General features: G+C 39.1%; 1 protein-coding gene across 1 annotated transcript; it reads right to left on the reverse strand.

Moving 5' to 3' along the window:
* Window positions 1-994: 994 nt before the first annotated feature.
* ARRDC4 (arrestin domain containing 4) lies at window positions 995-9,985 on the reverse strand (the record flags this gene model as incomplete). Its single annotated transcript, XM_010845847.1, has 7 exons — window positions 995-3,755; window positions 4,133-4,287; window positions 5,136-5,298; window positions 5,785-6,041; window positions 6,996-7,098; window positions 9,019-9,166; window positions 9,888-9,985. Coding segments are annotated over 7 exons (981 nt in total), but the record flags the coding sequence as incomplete, so codon positions are not given.
* Window positions 9,986-11,023: the final 1,038 nt, after the last annotated feature.

The raw sequence follows: 11,023 nt of genomic DNA on the forward strand, positions 1-11,023 counted from the left end.
GTTTCAGGACATGGGTTTTTAGCTATAAATGCCAGACTCCTCATTTAGTATATGCTTAGTAGTACCCAGGTCTGTAAGTCTTCAACTGTGTAATTCAAAGCAATTGCTGTTTCCATAACTTCTATTAAATCTGTAGAATCAGGAAATTTTAAGAGTGAGCAGGAATCTTACACAGAATTTTCAGGTTACACCTTTGGGTTTTGGTATCCCCATTTTTAATCTAAAGGTTATATCTTGGACTGCAATGCCCTGCCTAGTTCTAAATTTTATAACCCACAACTTTACAAAATAAACGACAGAAACTTTAATGGTGATCTTATAAATTTTTCCTTGATATTTAGTGCATGAGACAAACTTTTCAATTTATGGCTGACTGCAAATGTGGATGCAGAAGAGACTCATTTAACATCATCTCACACATTATAAACACTTGGAGAGTAAATTATCTGGGTTTATGTTTACCACTTAGCTAAGGTTTATAATTTTCCAGGACAGAGAGTCAAGGCAGTTTTCTGAGATGACATATTGTTACATATTCCCTGTACAAAATGTATGACTTCTGTCCATTTGAGTATGTATGTGGAGAGAGGAGGCTACTTAGACCTACCTAGCAGGTCTGCCACCAGACCTACTAAATTAATCCTGGAAAGATTCTGGCCAAACAAACACGACAACTCAGGAAACTTTAGGAAGTAGTCACTATCATTTGAGAATAAACGGAGATAATGTTCTCTCAATGACCAATAGAGCTTAAGCTTAATCTTTCACATCAACTATCCTTTTTCCTGGGATGCTAATAACTGATCACCCTTTGGGGAAACTGAGGCCATCACAGAAACAGGCTCAGAATGCACCAGGGTGGTGTCCGGCCTGATGACAGCACACATCTGCAGAAGGATCTCAGCGGTAACACTCTGTATCATGGTGTTGATTTCCCTTAAGTCTGTCACAATCTGAGTCATAGTCTTAACAAAAACAAAACAAGACTAGTAACTCACAGCATCAGTGGAATCATTTTATTAACAAAAGGAACCCATGGGGTTCAGACAAGAGTACAAAATACAATTATTTTTTTTTTCCTTGTGGGTTAAATTGTTACATTTTTATAATAAAAATAAAAAGCTTTGATAGTTAACTTATCAAAAACATAACCCCTGCCTATTGAGTTTCTTATTGTGCAAAACAAAAACATGGAAGTTCTGCCCATGGAAGAATTGTGTGAGCCAAAAGATGCACATTCTCAATTTCAAAAATTTTGCATCAAAAAGAAAATTCTAAGGCCACGGTTTCTTTGCAAACGAAACAAGAGGAGAATATACAAGCAAATAGCAGCTAAATTTTTATCGTCATTCCCAAGTATTCTCTATTCCAATGTAGAATCTTCTACATTCATCAAATAACTTCTTGATTATAAAAAGGTATGCAGTTTCAACCTACTGCTTAAGGTCAGATATACCAATATCAATTCAATAAGGCAAATCATACCTTTTAGCTATTCTTGTTAAGTGCTAGAAAATAAGCTCTGTTTTACTTTGATGGGTGCACTTTATGATTTCTTTAAAAAAGGTGGCAAGACAATCCAAGTGAAGACCCTAGTAAGCAGCTGCCTTTCTACCTGCAGTCAGATAATTAAACTTGCTCTTCCTCCGTACAATTTTGTTGTTTCTTTCACTGTGTTTTGGTATCATGGAGATGGACAATGTCTTGACAAAACATGTAAACTGTAATTCAGAGGTCAAGAAATAGCTGATCTTTTTTTTTAAAGTACAAATAAAACTGTTCAGACAACACATAGCTTCTTACACACAAAAACAAAGCAAAATAAAAGATCACCAAAAAACCAAAGGAAGGAGTAACGATTCATGACAATTTCAGTACCGCAATTATTGGGAGAACAGTTTGCACTGTGATTTTCAACAGAGGCTTACAACGGAAGAACGGCTTATGATGCTTACGTGATTACAGAGGAGAGAGGTATGCCCAGAGGATTAAAAGTGTACATTTACCTAATGTTTGTATAAAAATCCCTGATCAAATGTCCATCTAATTTTTACATACAAAATTTAACCTTAGGACTTTTCTAACTGAGTATACTGATTGAAAGAAAAGCTAATCATTCAGTTGAGTGAAGTACAGTATTTGGCATGGGAAGCACCAGGGTTTCTAGAGCGAACCCTTAGGACATGGAGAAAACCAAAGTACTGGGCTGGTCCAAAATCTCTGTCATGCGGATCCCTACCTCCCCTTCCACTCAGCATCCAGAAATACTCTCAGCTCATGAAACCAACAGATTAAAGTAAAAACAAGTGAACGTTTGACTCTGACTAGGAGGTGACAGAGGGACATAAAAACACTGCTCAGACTTTTAGCAGCAACACAATCTTGGTCTTAATATCCTGAGGTTCAAGGATAGTAAAATATTGCACCAAAATGATAAAAAAAAAAAAAAAAATCACAGTTTAAAGAGAATTACTAAAGAAGTGGAATAACAATGGATAACACAGTGACTGCCATCGTATCAGTACACTTATGTCTCTTGAGAGGAATTAACTTTGTGACTTAAAAAAAAATGGTATTTCTGCCTTCTTGATTTTACATTAACTTCAAATACCCTTTGGTATACACATACTAACCTTCATCTAATGCTAACCTTACAAGTTTTGCCCTTGGTCCAGTTTCTGGTTTGGGGATAGGAGAGATAAGACTGCTATAGACAAATGAGCAGAAGCTCCAGAGAAGACTTCTCAGGCCTGGAGCTTTAAACCGAATCTGATTCTGATAACACCGTTAGAGGTAGGTAAGAAAAGGCCTTTTCCCCCCGCACTGTGCAGTTATCAACGCATCCTAAGGATGCAAGCTTTTTTGTTTTTTTAACCCTTTTTAAAATATGCTCCTAGGTAATTAAGACATGAGGAAAATCAAACATGTACCCTGCTAAAGTATTTAAAGGGGGTTAGGAAGTGGCAACTTCAACAAAATGTGTTATCAAGTTGAAATTCACCTTTCCCCTTTCAACTGACAAGCCTTTTAAGGAACTCATTCTTGGTTTCATAATACTGTAGAGCCAATTTATAAACTACTTCTTAGACTATCACTAGAAGAATGAAAACTGTACTTCATTAGTACCTCCTAAGATCATGACCTCAGAAAAGGATTCTTTTAAGGACCTTCAGTCCTATCAACTATGGTAAGAAATCATGACGATCCTGACACTAGAGGGTCTCGCTTCATATTTAGAGTGGGCCCCTTTCCTGCTCACGCACATTCTTGTGCTGCTACATTCTCTAAAATCAAGTCTCCTCCCAGTATGTCCACATTGCCTCAGCTGCTCCATTTTGAGAAACCTTCTAAAGACACGCTCACAGTGCTTCCACTCTTCACAGGCACCTTTCTTTCTCCTGGGTTGGCACAGGCACCCCTTCAACTTACTCTATCACCATCTGGACTTTCAGTACATTCTGAGACTTTTCACATCACATATTCATCCCACCGTTCAAAGGGAACACAAGACCACATCACAAACTTGTGCAACAATCCTGTTGGCCAACTGGAAAGTTCTCGTTGCATTTTTTTAACTTCTTCCACCTTCGGTCTTGGCGTTATGTTCTTAAGCTCATCCTCCCTCCCTGTTCCCCCAAAAGCAGGGGAAGAACCAACATTCTAATTGGATGATGAGCACAGTGACTTCTGAAACATGTTCAAAGAATGAAGGAAACAGGCTGGGTCTCCTCTACATCACTAGGATGTGGATCAACCTGTAAAAATGAGCAGACCGAGATTAATACTGCAATGTTCTTTAACACAACTATAGAATCTATTGCTAATTACATGATGATAGCTAAGCCAAGCTGCTCAAAGCTACTATGAAGAAGCCCCAAAGACTTCTAAGTTCTAAGAATACTATTAAGTTCTCTGTATTCCGGGTCCTTAAAGGCAATTCATGGTACTCTACATGCATGCTAGAAAATACCAAGAAAATACTGCAAAATGTGATAAATGGACCAGTGATAATTTATCATCATCATGATAGAAAATTGTCGTATGTATCTTTTAATAACTGGGAATCAACAACGGATACAGGATTATTTACAAACAGAACAGCACAAGCCTAGTTTTCTTGTAATGTGTTTACCTCTGAATAAAGTGGTGGAGGCTGAAATCGGAATTCCTGGATGCAGGCAAACATCGGACAGCATGACTCTCCCTCACAGTTAGGGGGCTGAGGGTAAGGAGGAACGTGTTGAGAGAATTCTTCCTCCGACACCACGTCTGCATAATTTGGTGGTGCTGAAAAAAAAAACAAAAAAAAACAGTTGGATCTAAGAAATCCAGGCAGAAACTAATTACGTTAATGTCTACTGAACTCTGATAAAAATAAGAAATTTAGCTTAATTTGAAAATAAAACAAATGGTATTCTTCCCTCTAATCAGGAAGCTTTTATGCCCATTACAACAAAAAGTATTCAATGGATTCTGTTTTTATTAAGTACTACACAAACAGTGGGACATGACTGAGCGACTCAACTGAACTGAACACTGATTCTATTCTGCTCTCTTGAGTTGCATACGTTACAGTCTAGGTAAAAAAAAAAAAAAAAGTCATGAAATGTGGCTACAAAAAATACATACATAACAAACCATACTCTGATTATTTTTCATTGCTGCTGCTGCTGCTGCTGCTGCCAGGCCGCTTCAGTCGTGTCCGACTCTGTGCGACCCGAGACGGCAGCCCACCAGGCTCCCCAGTCCCTAGGATTCTCCAGGCAAGAACACTGGAGTGGGTTGCCATTTCCTTCTCCAATGCATGAAAGTGAAAAGTGAAAGTGAAGTCGCTCAGTCATGTCTGGCTTTTAGCTACCCCATGGACTGCAGCCCATTATTTACCTATTATAAACAGCAGTTGGGAGATGTGGATGGTATTTCTGGACGTGCCATTGGGAATTCTGTGTCTTGGCTAGGCTAAACTCTCAAGTCCCTGCCTAGAATAATGTTTGCTGATTTTTAGTAGTAAGAAGAGTGAGGACAGTCACAGTGGAAGTAGCAATTATAATCTGAGCACTTTCTGTCTCATATGTGCTGCTCTTACATACTCTGTATGTGTGACTTCATCATGAAAGAACCTCAAAACATCTTACCTTCGGGCTGTTCCGGCAGAGTCAGTGTCAACCAGCTCATATCCATAATGAACTGGCTGGCAACGCTGGAGTTTCTGCTGCCAAAACCATTGTATGGAACTGTGCCAATCACTAACGGCAGCTCAAGCATCAACTTTTTAGCACCAGGAATATGAATGTACACCTAATACGCCAAAAACCAAAACAACAACAAGAGAGAGAGAGGCACAAATGTAAGTTAAACCTTATAGTGAGTAACCCAATTATTTTTTCATAAAAAAAGCTTCTTTTGTCTGCTACTATTCCCAACACGATCGCAAACTGTCCTGACAGAATAAAATGAGCAAACCGAATGAAGAGCCCACAAAATACGGAGAACGCTCTGTGCTGGAGAACTGCGTCCTGAACACACTTCACTGTCAGTGAGCATGGCTCACACAAAACCACAGGAAGTTAAGGACACATCTTCACCGTAAGAGCAGCCCTGACAGCACCTTCGTTCTCCCACCTTAATTAAACCCCTCAGGGGGCTAGTTTTTGATGAAAAAACAGAAGAGATCCTCTATTTCATAATCTGTTGTGACACTGACATAAAAGGACATCTCTTGGGGGCACAGCACCGGGCCTGGGTCCACGCCCGTGTCTCACGCCCCCCGGGCTCCGCACTCACGGCTAAGGAGTAGTGCACGCGGATGATGCAGCAGTCCAGGATGGACGGGGTCACAGGCGGGATCTTGAGGGTCTTCCCATTCCAGGTGTCAGTGCTTCCGGAGGCGATGTGGTTCCCGCGCACGTTGGCCACCATGAGCCGCACGGTCTTCGTCTTCCCGCTGGCCAGGTACGTCTGAGTCTGGAAAATGGCAGCTTTGGGAACAATCAGACGAGAGGAACAATTCTCTATTTCTGCATAGATCGGAATAGCTTCTCCTAAAAAGAAAACAGAAACACCTTCAGAGACTCTTCAGGAAGTTCTCACCACGGTGGAACAGAGCCGTCCCTGACGCAAGCTGAAATGTGGCAATGTGACTTTAAGAAATTGAGAGGCCTCATGGAAAAATTTACCCTGCAAATCTGAGTCAGAGAAAAGAAAATTCACTGCAGCTTGTGCAGATAATGTTTTCTAATTATTCCATGATTCACTTTTCTAATGTAGCAATATTAGGCTACCAGTTCTAAAGATCTATAAATGACCATGATCTATAAAAATTGAGAGAAGATATACAAATAAATGATTTAGTACTATCTTAAGTACCAAACTCATCAATGCTTAACAAAATCTGCCCGAAAAAAGAACAAAGTTTGCACTTTAGGAACAGATGTTAAGCAGTGGATGGCGTAAACAAGTTTCACACCCACATTATACACCCACTGTCATACTATCCCATACCACCCGCGTCTCCAACCAGCCAGAACCCTGGAGCAGGGCCATATCCACTGGATGGAAATGGGCCTTTCACAGATGGTTGTTCTGATACCAATCTGACTGTTAAAGAGTGTCAACGTTCTACATTTTAGCCCTGTGTGTACAATTCCCAGCACGGAGTCAGAATGCCTAACAGTATTTTCATACAACAACAGCTCTCTTCCAAGCAACATTGCTTGGAATAGTCTTCTGCAACATTAAAATAAATGCTGGCATCTTCTCATTTTGGTGTTAGTCTTAGTTATGAACGTACCAGGACTGAAGTCAGAAATACTAGGATCATTGGGATCTACTCATCTATTTATAAATATTTAAATATCAATGATTTATACTAGAATCATATTACTCATGTTTTAAAATAATATATACTTCATTAATCACAAAACATATTATTCAGAATTGTTTTCAATTAGCTAATTAACGAATCTTGCATTTGGAATTTTAGACAGTTTGCTTACCGTTGCAGTATCCCTTTCTTTCAATTTTGGCACTCAGCGAGACTGGACCAGAAGTGAAAAACCAACAGCCAACCATTTTCTCTTGAGTTTTCAATACAGGGGTCTTTAAAAGTTCAAATAATAAAATTACTTAAATTGATCTAGAAAATTCATACAACTTATGTCATTTTTTTAAATAAAATAGCTGTAGAGAAATGTCTTCCAAAAAACAAATCAACCTTTTTTATCTTCTTGTGACATTTTATGCAACATACTGAAAGAAAGCATTAAAAAATCATTCCCTTTTCAGGAAAACTAAGTGAATTTTCCGATTCAAATTAGGGTGACAGCATGCTATTTTATTCTATATTTTCACTGTGTTTCTGGGAAATGAACATCATCCTTTAAAAAAGCAATCAGAACCTAACTGTAGCAGTCCCTATTAACATGACAGAACTACCTTTTCTAAAAAAAAGAGTTTAGGTGTAGATCAGGAGGAGAAACTGCATATAAATCAATAGCCAGAATGTTCCATTTGTCTTGGAGTTTAAAATGTTGAATAAGCAAACAGCCTTTTGTCCTTACTTCAAATGCATTATTAGGCAGAAATTTCAAGGGTACTTAGAATAATTTGGGGCTTCTGTGTTATGGCAGTACAACAACACACCAATGTAATGGATCTAAAGGATTATTGAACTCACCACCCCACTTTCTATTCTACATCAGCAAAAAAAAAAAAAAAAACAAGGTTTAAAATACTCAGTTTACAAGAGGCACAAGCCAAAATTCACTGTAAAACCCAAAGTTGCAATATATAGCTTTTTAATTGTTGAAGGGTAATAAAGGATAATTAGCATTTCTTTTTGCAAAAAAAAAAAAAAAATTTAAATTATTTGCCACAATGGCCCCATAAATTAATTAGAATTAGAATTACTTAACCACCCAATTCTAAGTAGTTTTTAAAAACACAAGGCAGTTATTAGCATCATCAATTTTCAAAATAGGTGTTGAACAGGTGATAAGTCACAGCTAAAAGCTGGGTCAGGCTATTGCATGATTTTGGCTGCAAGGGATCATGCAGCTAGGCTTATCTGTTACATTTTCATAATAATTTCATAACAAGAGTAAATTCTATTTTATTTTTGTATGAAAATAGAGTTAAACAACTTTTAACTCCTATTTTGTTTTTTTTTTTCCTCTGATCTTTAAAAACACTGGCTAGAAAGAGGAAACCTCCAGTACTAAAAATATATCTTTGCAACATCAGTATCATGATGGAAAGTTTAAATTATTAAGTAAAAAAAAAATCATTCATTCATATTTAAATGAAGAACCATTAGGTCCTTACTAGTTATCATGAAAGTACAAGGTATAATTTTATATTATTTTGATAATATGGGTCTAGATAAAAGAATCTACCTCATTAGCTCCCATCTTGCCTATTCTGTTGTTACTTACAGCCTGATCTTTCTTATCAGCCTACAGTATTTCTGGTGATTATTAGAAGTTCAATGCTTTAATGCAGCCAAATCTGTCATAAGGAAATGAGAAGTGAAAGGAAGTCCAGAGCAGCTGCACATACTCACTTAGCGTTAGAAAATGACATGCAAAATGCACGGAGACACAGCATAATGGCCTGAGCGTCAATAACAGGCTGAGCGTGATTAGTACTCTTCCGTAATTACTGTTCCTCACCCTGCTATTAGGGAAGAGTTTAGAATACCACAGCCCTGGGACTGTGGCTGCTCTGGGAAAAGTAACTACTCTGTGCGCGCATTATTATTATTAAGCCTTATTAATGCATTTCGAGCCCATGTAACTTTTTGGCAAAAGAAGCCCTGAAAAACAGGGACACAATCAAGAGTATTACCGCACACAATTTGTAATTTGCCCGACTTAGAATCATATATTTATAGTGAACGCATATGGGTTATAAGATTACATCAAAAAGTGACAGGATAGGCGGCCACTAGACTTGCTAAATGCAGGGATGATGGCTGAAAGCAAAAAGAGGGGCAGAGGAAGGGAGGGCAGAAGAACGTACTAGCAACGCTGGTGTGTTGACATCGATGTGACTGACGACCTGGAGTTCCCGCTTAACGCTCTGATCAGGTGCCTGGGGTCGTTCCAAAATCGCTCTCACACAGTACTGAATGCTTCCATATTTCCCAGTGAAGGAGGTTACCAAAGGTCTGCAAGAAACCGAAGACGTGATATTTAAAGTTTCTTTTTCAGTTCAAAACAGGAAAAAGCTCTTAAAAGTGTTGTAGTGGTGGTTTAGTCGCTCAGTTGTGACTCTGTGATCCCATGGACTGTAACCTGCCAGGCTCCTCTGTCCATGGGATTTTCTGGAGTGGGTTGCCATTTCCTTCCCCAGAGGATCTTCCCCACCCAGGGACCAAACCTGTGTTTTCTGCTTGGCAGGCAGATTCTTTACCACTAATCCATGTGGCTGCTGTTGCTAAGTCATTTCAGTCATGTCCGAATCTGTGCAACCCATAGACGGCAGCCCACCAGGCTCCCCTGTCCCTGGGATTCTCCAGGCAAAAACACTGGAGTGGGTTGCCATTTCCTTCTCCAGTGCATGAAAGTGGAAAGTGAAAGGGAAGTCGCTCAGTCGTGTCCGACTCTTAGCGACCCATGGACTGCAGCCTGCCAGGCTCCTCCATCCATGGGATTTTCCAGGCAAGAGTACTGGAGTGGGGTGCCATTGCCTTCTCCGATTCATGGAGAAAACCCCTTAAATTAAGTGTCAGTTTTGTTTAAAAAAAGAGAGGTAACAGGGGTGGGATCTATCAGAGGTTACTTATGATAAATATTTACACCTGAGTGTTAGAAGCTACTCAGTAACCATACAATGTACAGACACCTTCCAGGGAAAGAAAACCCCCAAAGCTACACAGTTTCACTTACTCAGATGGAAGTTGAAAACTAAAAGGAAATTCATGTTTTCCAGGCTGTAGTAAGAGGATGCCTTCCCCTAAAAAAGACAATATATTTTTATTTAAGTTTCATATTAGATCAACAATTTTCAGTATAAATCATAATTTTTTTAAAGGGAGGTTTTCCTGGCTGTACCACTGAATATACTTCAAAAAGTACGTTAACCTGAGACTTAGAGAATTATTGATAAATTTTGAGTCAACTTTTACCAAGCTCAATTTCAAATTACATATATGTGTATATATACATATATGCCATCTGCAAATAGACCAATTGCATAATTGCCATCAAGTCCCAGAGCTCCCACATACATATGTATGTATACACAACCATACATACCTACATACAGTGTTTATTTTCCCCACTTGTATACTAGCATGAGTATAACCTGAGATACAAATATTACATAGGACCCAAAACTAATTTAGAAAAAAACCAGATCTATTTATTTTAGACTACTCTTTGGGCAGAGCTGGAAAAGGAGGTGAAAAATTTCTTTGTTGTGTTATGAATATTGGGTATAATACTTAACAGCCAATTCAACAGGACCAGTTATTAGGCAGGAATCAGTACTGATCAATAGAGAATGTTGTTTCACTTGGGATAGAGAGGTGCAGATGGCCAGAACTCCTTCCTCCTGCTCTGGGGTCAGTCGGCCCCATTTCGTTTCAAACAGCTTACCCCTGACCATGAGAAAGCTGGGAGGCAGGCTGTGGATGGACTGAGCAAGGTCAGAGGCACTGCTGGAGTGCCGACTGAGTGCAGACTCTCGGCCAGCTTCAAAGCCAACGCCAGGGATGTCAGTGTTGGTCGGGTGGCTCCCCAGAGACCTATAAACGTTCCCTTCATTCTGTGTGCACAGATCCAAGTACAGAACTGAATCTCCCAAGGGTGGGGTGACTGAGATGAAAAAAGTGCAGCACAGGCTGAGCACTTTCTCTGAGATTTGCCTGGTCAGTTGATACTAAAATGGAGATTTCTATTGTAGCCATTCATTAAAAAAATTTTAAAGGTGAAAAATCACTAGTGAAATGGGATAATTTTTCACTTAAATAGTTAATAGGTCTTAGAACTTAATAGTCTAAGCCCTTCATCAATTCAGTTAA

The sequence above is a fragment of the Bison bison genome, unplaced genomic scaffold (genome assembly GCF_000754665.1).
Source record: "Bison bison bison isolate TAMUID 2011002044 unplaced genomic scaffold, Bison_UMD1.0 scf7180017864224, whole genome shotgun sequence".
In the NCBI taxonomy this organism is placed as follows: Eukaryota; Metazoa; Chordata; class Mammalia; order Artiodactyla; family Bovidae; genus Bison; species Bison bison.